A 24,913-nucleotide genomic window follows, 5' to 3' on the forward strand; every position below is an offset into this window, starting at 1 on the left:
AGAGAGGACTCAGAATGAAGTTGCAGAAAGCTCTTTGGGCTGACGGTGAGGTACCTGGTTTATCCAAGCTCTCTCTGCCTGTAAATATTTGAGTGTAGTCAAGTCTTCCCTTGCCTGTATCACTGACTCCTCAAATGATGAGGTTGAACAAAATGCTCTCAGTCTAATTATGAAAGGCCCATGGACTAAAGAACTAGAAGAAGTTACTGTTAAACACATCTATTTAAATTTCCTATCAGAAAACCTGGCTTATCAAATATTTTTAGGCAGTAAAAATTCTATTGAAGCAGAGAAACTTCATAACAGAAATAAGTTAACTTTGGGAAGGAAAGGTATAGTCATGGTCACAATTCACTAATTTTCTGAACATTATTTTCTGTAGTGGGTATCATATGTAATGGGGTCTTTTACCTATAACTGATATAGCTTATGAGGTAGTAGCTTCTATTTGAACTTCCTGGAAGATGACTAGTGTGCCTGGCCTTATTTTAAAATACTCCTGCAATTAACCAAATAAATCAAGTACTATTAATACTATCTAAAGTTACTTCCTTAATACTATTATCCACCTATGTCAGTGCTAGTCCCTTCGTGTCAAAATATATCTTTCTTTTACTGTCTCAGTATTTCCTATCAACAATGTCTTCTGATAAGATTCCAGATTCCTACATATTCCTCAGAAGGATCCTCCTGACATGTGTTAACTTTTTTTAGTCTTTCAGAAAGAGGATAGCTTCTTTTGATAGTTGGCTAATAATGTAGGAACAGGACTTAAAACAGCACAGGCATACTGAAGTATCACCTTATTCTAGAAATCATATATGTATTCAAAACACTTTCCTACCCACCTCTTATAAAAAGATTAAAATTTCAGTGGCAGCACAGGATGGAACAGAAGTACCTGCTCAGGCTGGTTTGCATTGGAGAGAGGAATGACCATCCAAATGACATTGAGGTTAATGAGGGCGGCGCTGGTGGTGAAAGTGCAGGGCAGGACTGCTGTCTGACCCCGGGCAACTTGAACACTCCCAGGGCTCTCAGAGACTTCCAGGGAAGCTGCAACACCTAGAGAAGAAGGACAGGAGGTCATGTGATAGACCAAATCCCTTCAGAGAAAGTTCGTGTTTTATATTGTCAGTAACGTAGACAGACTGACATGACAGTACTTATTAAACATCTGCTGACCATTCACTAAGTCAAAGTAATAAAAACTGTTTACCCCTTTACCTCTTAGAGACTATAAATAAAAAATTTTAGAGGGTACTTATTTATTTTATAAGACACTATCTTATATTTGTCAGATTCGAATACAAACTCGGAGAAATTAACCAAAAGCATTTGAGCAAAGTTTTCATGGTGATGAGGGATGAGACATAGACTGAAAACATTTTAAAGCATCACTGCACAATAGAACACTGTAAATTCAACAAAATATGTCCAGGATCTATACCCTAAAAACTATAAAATGCAATGAAAGAAATAAAAAAAAGACTAAATAAAAGGGCAGATATGCAACCCTCATGAGTTGGAAGATTCAGTATTGTTAAGACACCAATCCTACCCTAACTGGTCTACATATAGAGAGTAAAAACAATAAAAATTGAAGCAGACTTCCTGTAGATACTAATTATAAAACACATGAAAAGGCAAAGAACTAGAACAGCCAAAAGAATACCGAAAAAGAACAAATTTGGAGAAGTTACACTATCTGATTTCAAAATTTTCTATAAATTGGCCATAGCAATCAAGACGGTGCAGTACTGGCATCAGAACAGAGCCCCAGACAAATGGCACAGGATTGACAGTTCTGAAATAAACCCTGTATTTATGATCGAACGCTTTCAACAGAGGCAGAAGACAATTAAATGAGGGAAAAATAGTCTTTTCAACAAATCATACTGAAACAGTTCAATATTAATATGCAAAAAGTTTAACTCAGACCTTACCTCACCACATACACAAAAATCAATTCAAAAAATATATCATAAACCTGAATGTAAGCATTAAAGCTATAAAACTTCTAGACACAAATATAGGAGAAAATTTCTGTGGCCTTGGGTTAGTCAAAGAGGTCTTAGATGTGTCACCAGGACCATAAATTGTAAAAGAAAACAATAAACTAGACTTCATTAAAATTTTTAAACAGTTTGTACTTCAAAAGACTTAATTAAGAAGATAAAAAAATCAAAGTATAGAGTGGGAAAAATATCTGTAAATTACATATCTGATAAAGGGTTTGTATATAGAATATATAAAGAACTATTACAACTCAATAATAAGAAGACAAACAACCTAATATTAAAATGGGCAAAGTCTGAGTAAATATTTTAACAAAGGTAATTAGTAAGCACACGGAAAGATGCTCAGCATTATTACTTGCTAGGAAATTGCAAGTCGAAACCATAATGAGGTACCATCACACAGCCACTGGAATGGCTATAATCCAGACAATATGAAGCACTGATGAGAGTGTAGAGAAACTGGACTCCTCCCCTGGACTCCTCCCCATTTACTGCTGGTGGGAATGTAAAATGGTACAATAACTTCAGAAAATAGTTTCAGTTCCTTAAAACCATTTAACATAGACATAGAGTAAACTTACCATACAACCCAGAAATTTCATTCCTAGGAATCTACGCAAGTAAAATGAAAATATATGTCCATGCAAAGACTACGAATGCTTATAACAGCATTATTGATCTCATACTTGTGAATGGAAAAAATATAAATATCCATTAGCTGATGAATAAACAAAATGTGATATATCCATACAATGAAATACCATGCATAAATAAAAAGCAACAAGCTACTGATACATGTTACAACATGGATGAGCCTCTCAAAACCATTTTGCTAAGTAAAAGGACCCCAGATTCAAAAGCCTCAGTTCAGTTCAGTCGCTGAGTCATGTCCAACTCTTAATACATACTGCTGCTGCTGCTGCTGCTGCTAAGTCGCTTCAGACGTGTCCGACTCTGTGCGACCCCAAAGACGGCAGCCCACCAGGCTCCCCCGTCCCTGGGATTCTCCAGGCAAGAACACTGGAGTGGGTTGCCATTTCCTTCTCCAATGCATGAAAGTGAAAAGTGAAAGTGAAGTCGCTCAGTCGTGTCTGACTCTCAGCGACCCCATGGACTGCAGCCTACCAGGCTCCTCAGTCCACGGGATTTTCCAGGCAAGAGTACTGGAGTGGGGTGCCATTGCCTTCTCCGATATACTGCATTATTCCACTAATACGAAAAGTCCAGAAAAGGCAAATCTACATCGAGAAGAGGCAAATCAGTGGCTTGGCTGCATGGGACTAGAGAGAAAGGAAAAGAGACTGAGGCAAATAGGTTCAGTGGAACTTTCCAGGGCAACGGAAAACTAAAACTGATTTATTCTGATGGCTGTGTGACCCTACAAATCTACTAAAAACAACGTAATTTTATATTTACAATGGGTGAGTTCTTTGTAGTATAAATTATACCCCAGTATCGTTATTAAAATTCAAAAAAAGAAAACAGTAACTTACCAGAGCTAACTCCTGGCAAGTCAAAATCAACTGTTATCTCTTCTGAAAAGAATGCCCGCCCTCTGGGACTATAGAACAGTATGCGAATTACAGGAGGTTAAGTCAGAGGAATCCAACAAAGAAGTTATTCTAACTATGAAAAATACAGTAAGTCCATGGCAGTATCTCAAACTGTTTTATTTTGAAGTGATATTATCTCAATTCTCCCAAAAAAGTAACAAAATAATATATTGTTATGATTACAATTAGTATTAAAAAAAATGTTCATAGCACCTTTCTTCTATAAAACTTCCTGTTCTTCATATATAGTCTGATGAAACTCTGGGGAGTTAAACTTGCAGGATAAAATGTTTCATAAAATAAGCCATCTGTGGTAGAATATAAAGTACTTGATAACATCAGGAAAAGTCTTTTAAGTTAAATAACATTAGGGAAAGTCTCTCAATTTTAAAAAGGAAAGTTGACAGAACCTAAGAGGCAAACAGCGAAGGTTATTTGATCACAGAACAGGCACTGGCAGGAAAAAGCCACCTCCTGGGTAGAAATAGGTAAAGGGAGGGCATTTGTTCCAAAGATTATTATAAATGTAGTGGAGATTTTTTTTTTTTTAAGTAAATGTGGGTGCTTCCCTGGTGGCTCAGTGGCTAAGAATCAGTTTGCCAATACAGAAGACACAAGTTCAGTCCCTAGTCCAGGAAGACCCCTCCTGCCACAGAGCAGCAGAGCTCACGCGCTACAAGCACTGAGAGTGTGCTCCAGAGCCTGAGAGCTGCAGCTGCTGAGCCCGCAGGCCCAAAGCCCACTCTCCACAAGAGAAGCCATCGCCATGAGGAGCCCACACACCACAACCAGAGCAGCCTCCACGCACCACAGCTAGAGAAAAGCCCGTGCAGCAGTGAAGACCCAGCAGAGCCAAAACTCAATAGATAAATAAAATTTAAAAAGTAACCGTGGACACCAAACTGGCACAAAACCTCCATCCCTTCATTCTTGAGATGTTACTCCAAAGAAGCACAGGGGATGCGCCCCATCCCCTTTAACTGTACAGGATAACGTATACTCTCCACCCCCAAATCACTAATTTCAAGCTGAATTAGTGATTAGTGATTGAAATTACACCATCTTTGACTCAAATTTTAAAAAGAAAAAAGGGGGGCAGTGAAAGGTAAAGAATGAAATATAGAGATGTAGGTGGGAAAACTACCAAAATATGGCAGGATTCCAGTAAAGGAAGAGGAGATTCGCAGGACCGGGGTCGGGGATGAGAAGTAGGAGCAGGTCTGCTGGCAGAGGGCAGACTCCGGGGTAGCAAAAGCTGTGCAAGACTGACTTCATTTACCTCGCGTTTTTTAATTTATTTATTTTTTTCTGAAGTACAGTTGAATTACAATGCTGTATACTTCTCTTTTTTACTCAAGGTTAACTATAATCTCAGGCACTGAGATAACTGCAGAAGAAATATTCTAGATAAACTGCTTTCAAAACTCATAAAAGCATACATTTGAAGTTGGATAAGGCCTAGTTTGAAATCTGACTCTTTTATCTGCTCTGCTGTGGGGCCTCAAATAAGTCACTTATTCTCTGATTACACCACTTATTTGTAAAATAAGGCTAATATTTTCATCTTCAGGAGAGTGTAATGAAGGCGGTGCCTGATGCTGATGGCGGATGGTGACCACTCCCTCAGTCACTACTTTAGCTGACAACACACACAGCAAGTCTACATTGCTGTTACTCAGTCACTAATTTGTGTCCAACTCTTTTTGACCCCCATGGACTGCAGCACGCCAGGTTTTCCTGTCCTTCACTATCTCCCAGAGTTTGTTCAAACCCATATCCATTGAATCAGTGATGTCATCCAACCATCTCATCTTCTATGGCCCCCTTCTACTCCTGACCTCAATTGTTCCCAGTATCAGGGTCTTCTCTAATGAGTTAGCTCTTTGCATCAGGTGGCCAAAGTACTGGAGCTTCAGCTTCAGCATCAGTCCTTCCAATGACTATTCAATTAAGCACTAACTAAAGTGAAGAAGAACTAAAGATGAAACTTTAAAAAAAGAAGAACTCTTTTAAAGAACTTTTTTAAAGAAGAACTCTTGATGAAAGTGAAAGGGGAGAGTGAAAAAGTTGGCTTAAAACTCAACATTCAGAAAACTAAGATCATGGCATCTGGTCCCATCATTTCATGGCAAACAGATGGGGAAACAGTGGCTGACTTTATTTTGTGGGGGCTCCAAAATCACTGCAGATGGTCATTTCAACCATGAAATTAAAAGATGCTTACTCCTTGGAAGGAAAGTTATGAACAACCTGGACAGCATACTAAAAAGCAGAGATATTACTTTGCCAACAAACGTCCATCTAGTCAAGGCTATGGTTTTTCCAGTAGTCATGTATGGATATGAGAGTTGGACTATAAAGAAAGCTGAGCGCCGAAGAATTGATGCTTTTGAACTGTGGTGTTGGAAAAGACTCTTGAGAGTCCCTTAGACTGCAAGGAGATCCAACCAGTCCATCCTAAAGGGAATCAGTCCTAAATATTCTTTGGAAGGACTGATGTTGAAGCTGAAACTCCAATACTTTGGCCACCTGATGTGAAGGGCTGATTCATTTGAAAAGATCCTGATGCTGGGAAAGATTGAGGGCAGGAGGAGAAGGGGACAACAGAGGATGAGATGGTTGGATGGCATCACTGACTCAATGGACATGGATTTGGGTGAACTCTGGGATTTGGTGATGGACAGGGAGGCCTGGCGTGCTGAGGTTCATGGGGTCATGACATGTCTAGTCGGACATGACTAGGCGACTGAACTGGAACTGGATATATAAACATATACATGTGCATACACATACAAACACTCTCTCTCTCATTTAATACTATGAAGTATTTTATGGCTTCCCAGGTAGCTCAGCTGGTAAAGAATCCTGCAATGTGGGAGATCTGGGTTTGATCCCTGGAGATCTTATGTATTTCATAGCTCATATATAAGATATTGAGGCCCAGAGAGAATAACAACCAGTTCTAGGTCACATAGTTCAGGGTCACATAGAAAGTGGTAAGCCTTGGATTCAAATCCAAACACTTTATCTACAGAGAATGTATACTTAACTACCACACTTAACTAATTAACCACCACATAGCACATAGAGATCAGTCCATAAATGTTTATTATTACTGTCACTACTCTATTACAGAATCACAAAATTTTAAATTAGTATGGATTTTTGCATAAAGTCATCAGATGAAAACTCCCTCATCTGCTTCCAAACCTACAAGTCAGCTTCGATCTGCCTAGTCCTCTTTTTCCTCTCTCCTCTTAAAGAAGCTCATCTAAGGTGAACCCCACCCCCTCATCTGAGCATATTTTTTATATTCCATCCTCCTGGCCCTCTTAGTAACCTTATCACAGACTGTCCCGTCTTGTGTAACCTCAACCTCCCCTCTCCACACTTAAGACTTTTTGACAGCATTTAAGCATACTCAAGTATTTCCACTTAGTGCAAAATTCCTCCCTCCCTCCAGCCCATGGTTTCCTCCAGGGACTGCCCTCTCTCTGATACCTCACCACAATCTGTTTGAAAGAGCGGCCTATACCCACTCTCTCCAGACTCTTCTACCATTCAGTCTTTAATCCACTCTGGCCAACATGACTTCTTAACAACAGTTCTCCCTAGGTTTCCCAGAGATCTCCTGATGGCTCCAAAACTCTTTAATTCATTCTTGGACTCTCAGGAGCATCTAACACTGATGACCATTTCCCTCTCCTTGAAACACAGTTTTCCTGTAGCTTTGGTGATACAATTTACTTCTGGTTTTCTTTCCATATCTGAATACTTCTCATATCTCCAAGTAGCTATCTCAAAGGTACCTCAAGTCAACTTGTCCAAGATCAAATTCTTGATCTTCACCCCCATGCCTGCATCCCCTATATACCTATCTGGCTCCTTTCTAGAGTTCCCTGTTCTAGCAAAGGGCTCAACTAGCAATCAAGTTGGACAAGTCAGAAATTTATACATCTTCATTGATTCTTTCTACTCTCTTACCATCACCCAAACCCAACCCATGATCAAATCTGATCCATTTTACCAATTAAATTTCTCTTGACTTCTTCAGTCAGAGCCTTTGCCCTGTCTTCTGCCTTTCCTCTGATTTGCTCTTCTCCACACCCAATGCTTTACTTAATAACCTCCTACTCGTGTCAGCAAATTTGGAAAACTCAGAACTGGCCACAGGACTGGAAAAGGTCAGTTTTCATTCCAATCTCAAAGAAAGGCAATGCCAAGGAATGCTCAAACTACCACACAATTGCACTCATCTCATATGCGAGTAAAGTAATGCTTAAAATTCCCCAAGCCAGGCTTCAGCAATATGTGAACAGTGAACTTCCAGATGTTCAAGCTGGTTTTAGAAAAGGCAGAGGAACCAGAGATCAAATTGCCAACACCCACTGGATCATCAAAAAAGTAAGAGAGTTCCAGAAAAACATCTATTTCTGCTTTAGTGACTATGCCAAAGCCTTTGACTATGTGGATCACAATAAAATGTGGAAAATTCTGAAAGAGATGGACATACCAGACCACCTGACCTGCCCCTTGAGAAACCTATGTGCAGGTCAGGAAGCAACAGTTAGAACTGGACAAGGAACAACAGACTGGTTCCAAATAGGAAAAGGAATACATCAAGGCTGTATATTGTCACCCTGCTTATTTAACTTATATGCAGAGTACATCATGAGAAACGCTGGGCTGGATGAAGCACAAGCTGGAATCAAGATTGCCGGGAGAAATATCAATAACCTCAGATATGCAGATGACACCACCCTTATGGCAGAAAGTGAAGAAAACTAAAGGGCCTCTTGATGAAAGTGAAAGAAGAAAGTGAAAAAGTTGGCTTAAAGCTCAACATTCAGAAAACTAAGATCATGGCATCTGGTCCCACCACTTTATGGCAAATAGATGGGGAAACAGTGGCAACAGTGGCAGACTTTATTTTTCTGGACTCCAAAATCGCTGCAGATGGTGATTGCAGCCATGAAATTAAAAGACACTTAACTCCTTGGAAGGAAAGTTATGACCAACCTGGAGAGCGTATTAAAAAGCAGAGACATTACTTTGCCAACAAAGGTCTGTCTAGTCAAGGCTATGGTTTTTCCAGTAGTCATGTACGGATGTGAGAGTTGGACTGTGAAGAAAGCTGAGCGCCGAAGAATTGATGCTTTTGAACTGTGGTGTTGGAGAAGACTCTTGAGAGTCCCTTGGACTGCGAAGAGATCCAACCAGTCCATTCTAAAGGAGATCAGTCCTGGGTGTTCACTGGTAGGACTGATTTTGAAGCTGAAACTCCAATACTTTGGCCACCTGATGTGAAGAGCTGACTCATCTGAAAAGACCCTGATGCTGGGAAAGATTGAGGGCAGGAGGAGAAGGGGACAACAGAGGATGAGATGGTTGGATGGTATCACCGACTCAATAGACATAGGTTTGTGTGAACTCCGGGAATTGCTGATAGACAGGGAGGCCTGGCGTGCTGCAGTTCTTGGTTCGCAAAGAGTCGGACACAACTGAGCGACTGAACTGAACTCATTCTTCCTATTAACTCAAGTGTTATCTTCTAACAGAAAAGCCTTTCCTAACAACTTATGGAAAGATCAGGGTCTTGTAAAGCAGTGTTCTTTCATTTTGAATATATTCAACTTGTAATCATATTTTGATCAGTGTAATTAAGATAATTTCATTAGAATACTGTGAGGTACATGAATAACTCCAATACAGTAAGCCCACAATAAAAACTCAGTAAGTCAATTTGCACATGAAAATACTATGTGATCCAAAGAGACAGTCCTGCCAAAGGTCTTAAAACTAGGACCTATTTCTTCTGACTTTTGATGGAGTATATTTTCTACCATTTCAAACTCTTCCCCAGAGCATATCTCCAAAAGCAAATGATATTATTACTTGTAGTATGATTAAGGTGATGGGGCACTTCTTTACCAAGAAGACCAAAACTGAGCAATTAAAAACTCAATTTATTTGTAAACATTAATGTATCCGCTCTCCTGTCAGTCTCACATACACAGAACTTAACGTAAGTAGTCTGCTATGTTCCTGAACTATCAGAATTCTCTGTGAACAGAATTTGGCAAGTCATCCAACACCCTAAATGTCAGATATACGACACAAGATATCAAAACAAATTTTAAGACTGACTATACTGAAGGATTTGCACAAAGATGGCTGAAAACTGGCAATGCAACTTTTAGGACTACATAGAGAATAAACTGCTGAGGTGTGAATGTCAGTAAAGAAACTCTGTGGAGAGGTGTGGTATGCAGTCAGTTCCATTCCACTCCTAGCCAGCAAAAGGACCTACTTTCCCTGAATCTGTCACGGCAAAGCACATCTGAGTGGATGAGAAGTGAACGCACGTAAGAGCTGGTGCAGGGTTGCCTTAGATTCTGTCTGAAAGGGTTGTCTAATGAGACTTCCAGCAGAAGGAAGCTGGAGGCTGACCTCTGGACTACTGGGTGGATCACTAGCATTCTGAGAACTACACATAGATATTTGTATATAAATTGAGATTTTCTTGCTTTATTTTTAAACTCAGAGTAATCAAAAAAAAATGTGTAACCTGCTTAAATTTTCATCTAGAAAAAGTGGATCTTGAATAAATTTAAACAGATCTTGAATAAATTTAAACTCTTGGAAAACAAAATGTTGCTTTGTGATTGTGTCTCAAGATTCCTATTTAACATACTGAATACAAATGAAAATTTCTTCAAAAGAGTAAAGAAGGAAGGAAATGAATGTGTTTCAAAATTTAAATAATTAATTTTTTCTATTTTATTATTTTTTTAATGAAATACTTTCTTTTAGAGTGTATTTCCATGTTTGAAACTCTAGGCAAGAATTTAAACTTTAATGCTAAATAACTGAATTAAAAATTCATTTAAAATATCTTACAATTTGCAATGTTTACATGTAAAATGCATAATTTAGGAGTTGAATTGGCAGCATTTTGCAGACTTGAATCTTTTCTTAGTACTTTCGCCCAAGAAAAATTAAGTCAACTCATGAATTCTGAATGACTCTTAGCAATTAAACAAGAAAGACATAAAGCACATGGCCCTGTTTCCTCCCAAGAGTTGAAACCATAAATAACAGTTGTCTATACTCTTTCTTTAGAGCACTATTTCCCAAGATTTAAAGCAGAAAGATTCACATTTTCTCAGACCAAGAGGTACATGTTAGAGGGGAAAAAAGCTGGCAGCAAAGAATCCTTAGAAATCTGAAGAAGGATCATCCACACTACACAGCCAAGAGAACAAAGGAATTTGACAGTGATGGGCTGGACTCAAAGGACACAGGCCTCCCCTGCAACCCCATGAGAGCCGGAACACCCAAAGTTCAGAAGCAGCATTGGCGCAAGCATTCCAACTAAGATGTTGAAATAGTGTTTGCCGATGTCTATGGAGCATGTTTTCATGTTTCAGTATCAGCCCAACTCCCAGAACACTGCTCTGGGAATATGGTTAGCAAAGCATCAAAGGACTTAATGGTACTTGGGTAGACCTATGCTGTACTTTCACCCAAAATGTTAGTTATCAGCAGTCACATAATGTGTATTGGCTTATATGATTCCCACATGATTTCTGGTGTTATTTCATGGATATAAAAGTTGTAAAATTCACTTAGTTTGTTCAAATTCAGCTTTTAGTTCTATCAAACTGAAATAAATTTCAAAAAAACAAAAATTTTATGCTATACTCATTTCCCAGAAGAAAATATGGAATAACACAAGTCTCTAATGTCATAGGGATTTTTAAAGAAATCATTTTCTCTTCATATATTTCAAACAATTTTTAATCAGATGAAATAATCTATCTTTACAATTGTTATTATTATATAATGTTAAAGTGAAAGTCTTACTTGCTCAGTTGTCTCCAATTCTATGCAACCCCATAGACAGTATAGTCCACCAGGTTCCTCTGTCCACGGAATTCTCCAGGCAAGAATACTGGAGTGGGTTGCCATTTCCTACTCCAGAGGATCTTCCTGACCCAAGGCTTGAACCCAGGTCTCCTGCATTATAAGCAGATTCTTTACTTTCTGAGCCACCAGATGTTCATTATATAATATAAACTGCAATCTTAACTAGAAAACAATGTGTTAATTGATATTAAATTAGGTGCTGGCCATCAACACAGCACTAAACTAAATGAAGAGTAAATATTTGGTTAATCTGATCAATGTAGATGGCTCTATTATGCACAGGTCATCTACATTAATCAATTTACAGGATCACTGCCAAGGCTCTACTTCACTTTATGCCATATTAAACAATATGCATACTTTATTGTTAGTATACAAAGGCAGGCTACCATAAAATTACACATCTTCATCTTCTGACTGTATACATGTCCCATGGTATTACAGTGTTATAATTCCATGGTATTATGGTGTCTCTTTAAAGGTCACAGCAGTGCCTTCTCACTGACTCCTCCTTTACAACAACAAGCATTCCTCAAGAAACATGCCAAGGGCAAACAGCATGCCAGGGGCCCCAAATAATGAAACTATTTCCTTAGAGCAGGCCCAGAGGTGAGACAGAGGTCCAGAGGGAGGTCAAGGCCTTGTACTGAATCAATGCTCACACTCTACATTAATTAGCATGCCCCTCTGTGACTCTGCAAGCAATCAAAAGTATACACACATGACTATTTTGCCCCTTCATGACATGGCATATCTATTACATGGGTGACTTCTACTCAGCAATAACTCCTAGAATGTGATGTGACCTTATCGGAATCTCCTACAGCGAGTCTCCCACTATAATCACCCTCTTCTGATTTTACACCTGGCTTAGGGCACAGGTGTAATTTAGGAATTACATTTAGGAATTCCCTTACAGGACTGATGAAAGACTAGCAAAGTTACAGATGATTTACACAGATATTCTGTTTGGCTTATATTATATGACCCACTCAGCATTTTTAAGTACTTTCAATTACAACTAAATAATATAAAACTCTAGATTACCAACTTATCTTTAAAAACTGTAGGTGTTAGTAATATTGAGCTTCTATTTCTCATGGCAATTGATTAATACTGCCTCTTCAGCCAAATTATGAGCTCTCCCCATTGCCACAGTCGCCACCACTCCCTACTGTTTACAATATGGTCCACTTTACTCAGTCAGGATACCCGCCTGTCTGCTATGAACATCTGGGTTTGCAAATCCTTTTGTAAAACTGAGTAATGTGATTAAAATTATATGTATAAAGAAGCAAGCCACAAAGATAGACCCGGTTTTGCAATGTCATGATGAACGTAATAATATGATTGCTACTAGAATCAAAATCCCCTTCAGAGAAGGCAGAATGAAGCAATTCCTTAAACACAGATCACCATGGTTTGTAGCACAGGATCTCATTCATATTCTGGATACAAATGATTGTGCCAGGATTCAGCACCACAGATCAGACAGCTGTTCATGAGGTAACTGTCATAAGATCTTCGTCTAAAGATGTACCAAATACAACAGTGCCTGGCAAATCCAATACGACCTTTCTCCTGTTGGACAGTTTGAGAAAGAAGCAGCATGTGAAGAGAGGAGAACTAGATCACCGAAAGAGGAACAGAGAGGTACATTAAATAATAAGTGGGTCAAAATCACTAAGAACATAATAGTCTTGTGTATGCACCTAACAACAGAGCTTCACAGTTCATGAAGCAAAAACCGATAGAACTGAAAGGACAAAAAGAAAAAAATCCAAATCACGGAGATTTTAGAACACTCTTCTGTCATTAACAATTACATAAAATAACTATATAAAAAATCAATAACAAAAGTAACAAACCAGTAAAAATACAGAGCACCTAAACAACCTGTCTCCTGAGAAATCTGTGTGAAGGGCAAGAAGCAACAGTTAGAACTGGACATGGAAAAATAGACTGGTTCCAAATTGGGAAAGGAGTACATCAAGGTAGTATATTGTCACCCTGCTTATTTAACTTAGAAGCAGAATACATCATGTGAAATGCTGGGCTGGGTGAAGTACAAGCTGGAATCAAGATTGCTGGGAGAAATATCAATAACCTCAAATACACAGATGACACCACCCTTATGGCAGAAAGTGAAGAAGAACTAAAGAGCCTCTTGATGAAAGTGAAAGAGAAGAGTGAAAAAGTTGGCTTAAAGCTCAACATTCAGAAAACTAAGATCATGGCATCTGGTCCCATTACTTCATGGCAAATATATGGGGAAACAATGGAAACAGTGAGAGACTTTATTTGGGGGGGGGTTCCAATATCACTGCAGATGGTGACTGTAGCCATGAAATTAAAAGATGCTTGCTCCTTGGAAGAAAAGCTATGACAAACCTAGACAGCATATTAAAAAGCAGAGACATTACTTTGCCAACCGAGGTCCATCTAGTCAAAGCTAAGGCTTTTCTGGTAGTCACTTATGGACATGAGAGTTGGACTATAAAGAAAGCTGAGCACCAAAGAATGGATGCTTTTGAACTGCAATGTTGCAGAAGACTCTTGAGAGTCCCTTGGACTGCAAGGAGATCCAACCGGTCCATCCTAAAGGGAATTAGTCCTAAATATTCATTGGAAGGACTGATGCTAAAGCTGAAACTCCAGTACTTTGGCCGCCTGATGCGAAGAGCTGACTCCTTAGAAAAGACCCTGATGCTGGGAAAGATTGAAGGCAGGAAGAGAAGGTGACGACAGAGGATGAGATGGCTGGATGGCATCACCAACTCGATGGACATGAATTTGAGTAGGCTTCAGGAGTTGGTGATGGACAGGGAGGCCTGGTGCGCCACAGTCCATGGGGTCGCAAAGAGTTGGACACAACTGAGCAACTGAACTGACTAAACACTACCAATGAACTTAACATAACTGAGATTTTTTTAAGAACACTATCCAACATCATGAAATACATAGTATTTTCAAGTGCACATGTAACATTCACTGAGACAGGTCGTATTCTGAGCTATAAAACTTTAACAAACGTAAAATAATTAAAAATCACACCAAGAATATGAATTAAATTGGAACACAATAACAGAAGGAAATCCAGAAAATCATCAAAGGTTTATAAAAATCCACTTCTAAATAATTCATGGGTCAAAGGTCAAATTTTAAGGAAAATCAGAAAAAATTTTGAATTGCATAAAAATTAAAACACAAAACATAAAATTTTATGGGAGGCAACAAAGCACTATTTTAAGGAAAATTAATAGCATCTAAATGCTCACAGTATAAAAGGAGAAAGGTTTATAATCAACAACCTTAGCACCTACCTTGAGAAACTAAGAAAAGTCAGAAGCAAGTCGAAAGAAGAAAAGTATAAAATAATATAGAATTCAGAGCTTCCCTGGTGGCTCAGTGGTAAAGAATGCATCTGCCAATACAGGAGACACAGGTTTGATCCCTGGTCCAAGAAGATCCCACATGGCATGGAGCAACTAAGCTTGTGCACCACAGCTATTGAGCCTGTGCTCTAGAGCCCGGAACTGCACCTACTGAGCCCATGTGCTGTAACTGCTGAGGCCCAGCCACCCTAGAGCCCATGCTTTGTAGTTTGAGAGGCCACCACAATGAGAAGACGTGTACTGCAACAAAGAGTAGCCCCCACTCTCCACAGCTACAGAAAAGCCCGTGCCCAGCGACAAAGAACCAGCACAGCCAAAATAAATAATTAATAGAATTGTGTTTTTTTTTAAGATAATATGAAATTTTAAAAATGAAGACAGGAAAATTATTAATGAAGTAAATCACTAAAATCACAAGCTGGTTCTCTGAGAAGTCAATAATTGATAAATCTTCAGCCAGACTGATTAAGAGTAGAAAAGAGAAGATATAAATTCCCATTATGAAAGAAGGGACATAACTACAGATCCCAGAGACATTGAGAGAATAACAAAGGGATATTATAAACAACTTTATGCTAATATACATTTAGAAATTCAGATGAAATGAAAAAATCCCTTGAAAGACAGAAACTACCAAAGCTGTCTATAAAACATATATCCTGACTAGCCCTATGTTCATTTAAAACAATGAGTTAATTTGCATTTAAGAATCCATTGACCAAGATAATACCAGGTCCAAATGGCTTCAATTGTGAACTCTGCCAAATGGTTAATGAAAAAATAATGCTAATTCTATATACAAATTCTTCCAGGAAAAAAAAGGGAACACTCCCCAACTCATGTTATGAGGCTGAAACTACCCTGATACTAAAATCCAACAAAGACAAGATATGCTAAGAAAATTACACACTAACATCCCTTCTAAATATAGGCATAAAGCATTTAACAAATTATTAGCAAATTGAATCCAGCAACATATATAAAAATAATTAATCTTGACAAGTGATATCTACCCCTTCAAATGCAAGATTCATTCAGTATTTGAAATCAACATAATTTATCAAGCCAATATACTAAAAAATATAAATATGTGTATGTGTGCGTGTAGTCTTTTCAATGAGTACAGACCTGCTTTGTAGAAACAAACAAACTGCTTCTAAAATGTATGTGTAAAAGTGAAGATTAAAAGAGCCAAATTCTGAAAAACAAAGAAGTCCAAGAACTTGCAATACGTGATTTTTAAAATATACTGTAAGCTACAGCACTTAAGAATAGGACCAGCTAAGCTAGTTCAAATTCTAAAAGATGATGCTGTTAAAGTGCTGCACTGCTGAGCAAACTCAGCAGTGGCCATAGGACTGGAAAACTCAGCAGTGGCCATAGGACTGGAAAAGGTCAGTTTCCATTGCAATCCCAAAGAAGGGCAATGTCAAAGAATGAAACTATTGTACCATTTGCACTCATTTCACATGCCAATAAGGTTATGCTCAAAATCCTTCAAGCAAGGCGTCAGTAGTACATAAACTGAGAACTTCCAGATGTACAAATTGGGTTTAGAAAAGACAAAGGAACCAGAAATCAAATTGCCAATATTTGTTGGATCATGGAGAAAGTAAGGGAGTTCCAAAAAAACATTTACTTCTGCTTCATTGACTATGCTAAAGCTTTTGACTGAGTGGATCACAACAAACTGTGGAAAATCCTTAAAGAGACGGAAGGATTAGACCACCTCACCTGTCTTCTGAGAAAAGCAACAGTTAGAACCTTACAACTTTTGCTTGTCTGAGAAGCTTTTGATTTCTCCTTCATATTTGAATGAGATCCTTGCTGGGTACAATAATCTGGGCTGTAGGTTATTTTCTTTCATCACTTTAAGTATGTCTTGCCATTCCCTCCTGGCTTGAAGAGTTTCTATTGAAAGATCAGCTGTTATCCTAATGGGAATTCCCTTGTGTGTTATTTGTTGTTTTTCCCTTGCTGCTTTTAATATTTGTTCTTTGTGTTTGATCTTTGTTAATTTGATTAATATGTGTCTTGGGGTGTTTCGCTTTGGGTTTATCCTGTTTGGGACTCTCTGGGTTTCTTGGACTTGGGTGATTATTTCCTTCCCCATTTTAGGGAAGTTTTCAACTATTATCTCCTCAAGTATTTTCTCATGGTCTTTCTTTTTGTCTTCTTCTTCTGGGACCCCTATGATTCAAATGTTGTAGCATTTAATATTGTCCTGGAGGTCTCTGAGATTGTCCTCATTTCTTTTAATTCATTTTTCTTTTTTCCTCTCTGATTCATTTATTTCTACCATTCTATCTTCTAATTCACTAATCCTATCTTCTGCCTTTGTTATTCTACTATTTGTTGCCTCCAGAGTGTTTTTAATTTCATTTATTGCATTATTCATTTTATATTGACTCTCTTTTATTTCTTCTAGGTCCTTGTTAAATCTTTCTTGCATCTTCTCGATCTTAGTCTCCAAGCTATTTATCTGTGATTCCATTTTGATTTCAAGATTTTGGATCAATTTCACTATCATTATTCGGAATTCTTTATCAGGTAGATTCCCTATCTCTTCCTCTTTAGTTTGGTTTGGTGGGCTTTTATCCTGTTCCTTTATCTGCTGGGTATTCCTCTGTCTCTTCATCTTGTTTAAATTGCTGAGTTTGGGGTGTCCTTTCTGTATTCTGGCAGTTTGTGGAGTTCTCTTTATTGTGGCGTTTCCTCGCTCTGTGTGGGTTTGTACAGGTGGCTTGTCAAGGTTTCTTGGTTAGGGAAGCTTGTGTCGGTGTTCTGGTGAGTGGAGCTGTATTTCTTCTCTCTGGAGTGCAATGAAGTGTCCAGTAATGAGTTATGGGATGTCTATGGTTTGGGGGTGACTTTGGGCTGCCTGTATCTTGGAGCTCAGGGCTGTGTTCCTTGCTGCTGGAGAATTTGCTTGGTATGTCTTGCCCTGAAACTTGTTTCGCCCAGAGAGGTTTACAGCGTTATATGGAAAAGAGAAGAGTGAGGAGGGAGTTAGAGGTGACCCGAATGAGATGAGGTGGAGTCAATAGAGGAGAGAGTGGGCTATTCAGTAATCTCTTCCTTATGTGCACTCCACAACTGGACCGCTCAGAGTTGTTCACAGAGTTATACAGACAAGAGAAGAAGGAAGAAGGTGGCATAGGTGGCCAGGAGGATAAATGGGGGGAATGAAAAGGAGGGAGACAGATCCAGCCAGTAATCAGTTCCGTAAGTGTTGTCCACCGTCTGGAACACACAGAAAATGAAAACACAACAACTCAAAACTTGTGGGACACTTTAAAAGCAGTCCTAAGGGGAAAGTTCATAGCAATACAGGCATTCCTAAAGAAACAAGAAAAAAGTCAAATAAATAACCTAACCCTACACCTAAAGCAACTAGAAAAGGAAGAAATGAAGAACCCCAGGGTTAGTAGAAGGAAAGAAATCTTAAAAATTAGGGCAGAAATAAATGCAAAAGAAACAAAAGAGACCATAGCAAAAATCAACAAAGCCAAAAGCTGGTTCTTTGAAAGGATAAATAAAATTGACAAACCATTAGCCAGACTCATCAAGAAACAAAGGGAGAAAAATCAAATCAATAAAATTAGAAATGAAAATGGAGAGATCACAACAGACAACACAGAAATACAAAGGATCATAAGAGACTACTATCAACAATTATATGCCAATAAAATGGACAACGTGGAAGAAATGGACAAATTCTTAGAAAAGTACAACTTTCCAAAACTGGACCAGGAAGAAATAGAAAATCTTAATAGACCCATCACAAGCACGGAAATTGAAACTGTAATCAGAAATCTTCCAGCAAACAAAAGCCCAGGTCCAGACGGCTTCACAGCTGAATTCTACCAAAAATTTAGAGAAGAGCTAACACCTATCCTGCTCAAACTCTTCCAGAAAATTGCAGACGAAGGTAAACTTCCAAACTCATTCTATGAGGCCACCATCACCCTAATACCAAAACCTGACAAAGATCCCACAAAAAAAGAAAACTACAGGCCAATATCACTGATGAACATAGATGCAAAAATCCTTAACAAAATTCTAGCAATCAGAATCCAACAACACATTAAAAAGATCATACACCATGACCAAGTGGGCTTTATCCCAGGGATGCAAGGATTCTTCAATATCCGCAAATCAATCAATGTTATACACCACATTAACAAATTGAAAAACAAAAGCCATATGATTATCTCAATAGATGCAGAGAAAGCCTTTGACAAAATTCAACATCCATTTATGATAAGAACTCTCCAGAAAGCAGGAATAGAAGGAACATACCTCAACATAATAAAAGCTACATATGACAAACTCACAGCAAACATTATCCTCAATGGTGAAAAATTGAAAGCATTTCCTCTAAAGTCAGGAACAAGACAAGGGTGCCCACTTTCACCATTACTATTCAACATAGTTTTGGAAGTTTTGGCCACAGCAATCAGAGCAGAAAAAGAAATGAAAGGAATCCAAATTGGAAAAGAAGAAGTAAAACTCTCACTATTTGCAGATGACATGATCCTCTACATAGAAAACCCTAAAGACTCCACCAGAAAATTACTAGAACTAATCAATGATTATAGTAAAGTTGCAGGATATAAAATCAACACACAAAAATCCCTTGCATTCCTATACACTAATAATGAGAAAACTGAAAGAGAAATTAAGGAAACAATTCCATTCACCATTGCAATGAAAAGAATAAAATACTTAGGAATATATCTACCTAAAGAAACTAAAGACCTATATATAGAAAACTATAAAACACTGGTGAAAGAAATCAAAGAGGACACTAATAGATGGAGAAATATACCATGTTCATGGATTGGAAGAATAAATATAGTGAAAATAAGTATACTACCCAAAGCAATTTATAGATTCAATGCAATCCCTATCAAGCTACCAATGGTATTCTTCACAGAGCTAGAACAAATAATTTCACAATTTGTATGGAAATACAAAAAACCTCGAATAGCCAAAGCGATCTTGAGAAAGAAGAATGGAACTGGACGAATCAACCTACCTGACCTCAGGCTCTATTACAAAGCCACAGTTATCAAGACAGTATGGTACTGGCACAAAGACAGAAATATTGATCAATGGAACAAAATAGAAAGCCCAGAGATAAATCCACGCACCTATGGACACCTTATCTTTGACAAAGGAGGCAAGAATATACAATGGATTAAAGACAATCTCTTTAACAAGTGGTGCTGGGAAAACTGGTCAACCACTTGTAAAAGAATGAAACTAGAACACTTTCTAACACCTTACACAAAAATAAACTCAAAATGGATTAAAGATCTAAACGTAAGACCAGAAACTATAAAACTCCTAGAGGAGAACACAGGCAAAACACTCTCCGACATACATCACAGCAGGATCCTCTATGACCCACCTCCGAGAATATTGGAAATAAAAGCAAAAATAAACAAATGGGACCTAATTAAACTTAAAAGCTTCTGCACAACAAAGGAAACTATTAGCAAGGTGAAAAGGCAGCCTTCAGAATGGGAGAAAATAATAGCAAATGAAGCAACGGACAAACAACTAATCTCAAAAATATACAAGCAACTCCTACAACTCAACTCCAGAAAAATAAATGACCCAATCAAAAAATGGGCCAAAGAACTAAATAGACATTTCTCCAAAGAAGACATACAGATGGCTAACAAACACATGAAAAGATGCTCAACATCACTCATTATCAGAGAAATGCAAATCAAAACCACTATGAGGTACCATTTCACGCCAGTCAGAATGGCTGTGATCCAAAAGTCTACAAGCAATAAATGCTGGAGAGGGTGTGGAGAAAAGGGAACTCTCTTACACTGTTGGTGGGAATGCAAACTAGTACAGCCACTATGGAGAACAGTGTGGAGATTCCTTAAAAAACTGGAAATAGAACTGCCTTATGATCCAGCAATCCCACTGCTGGGCATACACACTGAGGAAACCAGAAGGGAAAGAGACACGTGTACCCCAATGTTCATTGCAGCACTGTTTATAATAGCCAGGACATGGAAACAACCTAGATGCCCATCAGCAGATGAATGGATAAGAAAGCTGTGGTACATATACACAATGGAGTATTACTCGGCCATTAAAAAGAATACATTTGAATCAGTTCTAATGAGATGGATGAAACTGGAACCTATTATACAGAGTGAAGTAAGCCAGAAAGAAAAACACCAATACAGTATACTAACGCATATATATGGAATTTAGAAAGATGGTAACAATAACCCTGTGTACGAGACTGCAAAAGAGACACCGATGTATAGATCAGTCTTATGGACTCTGTGGGTGGGGAGATTTGGGAGAATAGCATTGAAACATGTATAATATCATGTATGAAACGAGTCGCCAGTCCAGGTTTGATACACGGTACTGGATGCTTGGGGCTGGTGCACTGGGACGACCCAGAGGGATGGTATGGGGAGGGAGGAGGGAGGAGAGTTCAGGATGGGGAACGCAGGTATACCTGTGGCAGATTCATTTCGATATTTGGCAAAACTAATACAATATTGTAAAGTTTAAAAATAAAATAAAATTAAAAAAAAAAGAACCTTACAAGGAACAACTGCCTCATTCAAAACTTGGAAGGGAGTATGACAAGGCTGTGTATTATCACCTTGCTTATTTTACTTTATGAAGAGCACCTCATGTGAAATGCCAGGCTGGATAAATCATAAGCAGGAATCAAGACTGTTGGGAGAAATATCAACAACCTCAGGTATGCAGATACCACTCTAATGCAGAATGTGAAGAGGAACTAAAGAGCTCTTGATGAGGGTGAAACAGAAGAGTGAAAAAGCTAGTTTAAAACTCAACATTCACAAAACTAAGATCATGACATCCAGTCTTACTACTTCACGGCAAATAGAAGGGGAAAATGGGGAAGCAATGACAGATTTTATTTTCTTGGGCTCCAAAACCACTGCAGACAGTAACTGCAGCCACAAAATTAAAAGACACTTGCTCCTTGGAAGGAAAACTATGACAAACCTAGACAGTGTATTAAAAAGCAGAGACATGAGTTTGCCAACAAAGATCCATTTGGTCAAAGCTATGGTTTTTCCATAGTCATGTATGGATGTGAGAGCTGGACCATAAAGAAGGCTGACTACGGAAGAACTGATGCTTTTGAATTGCAGTGCTGGAGAAGACTCCTGAGAGTCCTTTGGACAACAAAGAGATCCAACGAGTCAATCCTAAAAGAAATCAACCCTGAATATTCATTGGAAGGACTGATAATGAAGCTCCAATACTTTGGCCACCTGATGTGAAGAGCTGATTCACTGGAAAAGACCCTGATGCCGGGAAAGACTGAAGGCAAAAGGGGAAGGAGGCAGAAGAGGTATAATAAGGTTAGACAGTATCACGAACTCAGTAGACATGAATTTCAGCAAACTCCAGGGGACAGTGGAGGACAGAGGAGCCTAGCATACTGTGGTTAGTATTTAACCATAGTATCCAAAAATTCTAATCCTAGGTATTTCTCCAAGAGATGTAAAAACATATATCCACACAAAAAAACCTTATATACAAATGTTCATAGCATTTTTACTCACAACAGGGAAGAAAAATTGGGAAAAACTCAAATGCACAGCAACTCGAGAATGAAAAAAATAATTGTGGCATAGCCATACATTGGAAAATTACTCATTAACAGAAAGAAACCAACTTCTGACACATACAACATGGATAAATATCAAAGGCATTAAGCTAAGCAAAAGAACACAGAAATAAAAACTATACACAGTATGCATTCACATTTTTAAAAATTTGTTATTGTGGTAAAAGGAAAACCATGGGGGCAGAAAATGGGCTTGAGCTTGGGCAGAGAGGAAAGGGCATTCAGAAGACTACATGGGGGCCTAACTTCTTTGGGTCATCAGTTCAGTTCAGTCGCTCAGTCATGTCCAACTCTTTGCATGGACTGCAGCACACCAGGCCTCCCTGTCCCTCACCAACTCCCAGAGTCCACCCAAACTCATGTCCATTGAGTCAGCGATGCCATCCAACCATCTCATCCTCTGTCATCCCCTTCTCCTCCCACCTTCAATCTTTCCCAGTATCAGGATCTTTTACAATGAGTCAGTTCTTCGCATTAGGTGGCCAAAGTGTTGGACTTTCAGCTTCAGCATCAGTCCTTCCAGTGAATATTCAGGACTAATTTCCTTTAGGATTGACTGGTTGGATCTCCTTGCAGTGAACAGATTCAAGATTAATCTGATTTTCAGTTCACACAATCATTGAGACATCCAGAAAAACAAGCTCAGGGCTAAATTTCTTGGGAAACACCCAAAACTGTGTTCTGAAACTGGCTTGATGAGAAAACTGCTGTATCTGTCCGTGTCACCAAACCCCAAATGTCAGAACCCTACTGCAACTAATACTAACGCCAAGTCTCCACCAGGCACTCAACCTTATACCACCACCTCCCCCAGAGCCACACTCTCTGCTGTGGCCTACCCTCAGCACAGAGCCCATTTCGCACATGGTTCTCTTCCGACTCACAGTTTCACCTCAGTGCCTCCAACTGGAGAATGAGGTCTAAGCAGCGGAAGAGACTAGAAATTTGAGTTCTATTTCTGACCCAGGGAAGATGAATCCATAATGTGGACATTTCTCCAAATGCAGAAATGATGCTCAGTATATAATGCCCAGATATGAATAGGACAGATGTTGATAACAACAGGCTGTAAATGAAAACACTGAAAGTTCTCTCTCTTTCTTCTCCCCTACCTCTTCTAAGCCTTTCTTTGTTAATTAAGCACTCTGTATTTCCTCACCTCAGAAGCTTTTGCAAGCTGGAAAGCCGGAACTAGCAAAGACAAATAGGCTTCCTATCTCTAAGGAAAGCCTGGGCTCACTGAAGAAACTGTCCTGAGGAAGAGGAGGCAGGAAGGGCTCTCTCTGAGCTTGAGAGAGGAGAAATGGGGCTAGTAGGAAGGGCATGGATGCCGGCCAACTTCCCAGAGAAGCGGGGCTCCAAGCTCTGTTACCTCAGAGGCCGAAGGAAACCACAGTGCCTCAAAAAAGACGGCTGCCCCCTCGTGCAGCTCAAACATGGGGAATGTTACTAGTTATGCCATAGGGGACCAGAGGGGTCCCTCTGCCAGTGTTTTGGCTCTATACGAGCCTTTGCAGTGTGGAGGAAGAAGCCCCAATAATAACTGATATTAAACTTACTGCCAGCTTGATAAGAGAGCTTCAAATTTGAATTTAACTTAAATAGATGAATAGCATTTCTTGCACACCTCTATAGGTCCTAAGAATAAGTATGATTTAAAAGTAAATCTGAATGCCCCAAGGATTATATGATAGGCTTTTTTTTTTAATCTCCATGCTTTCAAATTTCAGAAGTCACTATTTACAAAGAGGGCAGGGCATAGGGAGAGAAAACTGACATTCTATGAGCTATTTTTTTTTTCAGTGTTTTCAGTTTTCAGTGTTTCAGGATTGTCTTTTACTAATAGGGGCAATCTTTTGCCAAATCTGAACATGCAAGTCATTGGCCTTTTCCAGGCAGTGGAAAGTAAAAATGTTTTTAATGTTTAGCTTTCTAAAGAACTTCTAAAATGTAGGCTTTTAACCCAGACAATGACTAGGGTGGGAAGAATGTACTTTTCTTTTCTGGTGTAGTTTTGTTGTGTTCTCTAAAGAAATTACAGAGTTCTTTAGTTTATATTTTTATAGGCCTTTCTGACATTGTGATACTATAGCTAAACGCCAGTATCAATGTGGTTAGCAGACTGAAGATTTATATTGGGAATACTAACTAGAGTTTCCAGATGGCAAAAGGCCAGATAAATGGGCTTTACTGTTAAATAAAACCACGTCCTCTCAGCCTTGCCATGTGGTTGAATATGGTCCCACTTGGCTATAATGAGCAAGCTCCATTTGTTTAATGAAGCATTCATATGATAAAAGAGGCTAAATCAAAAGTCGAGTTATTTATGAACCAATAAAGCCATCTGAAGCCATCAGG

At 38.8% G+C, this 24,913-nt stretch overlaps 1 protein-coding gene across 3 annotated transcripts in view; it reads right to left on the reverse strand.

The window, feature by feature from the left end:
* IGSF11 (immunoglobulin superfamily member 11) overlaps positions 1-24,913 on the reverse strand; it is a 144,858-nt gene that overhangs the window by 21,982 nt on the left and 97,963 nt on the right. For 2 of the 3 annotated variants that reach the window (XM_070788429.1, XM_070788433.1), the window contains exon 2: positions 902-1,065. In XM_070788429.1, the coding sequence (XP_070644530.1) occupies positions 902-1,065 (164 nt within the window). Of the gene's footprint in view, positions 1-848; positions 1,066-24,913 lie in introns of all 3 variants that reach the window. The other variant, XM_070788438.1, reaches the window with a different exon arrangement.

This window comes from Bos indicus, chromosome 1 (genome assembly GCF_029378745.1).
Source record: "Bos indicus isolate NIAB-ARS_2022 breed Sahiwal x Tharparkar chromosome 1, NIAB-ARS_B.indTharparkar_mat_pri_1.0, whole genome shotgun sequence".
Classification (NCBI taxonomy): domain Eukaryota; kingdom Metazoa; phylum Chordata; class Mammalia; order Artiodactyla; family Bovidae; genus Bos; species Bos indicus.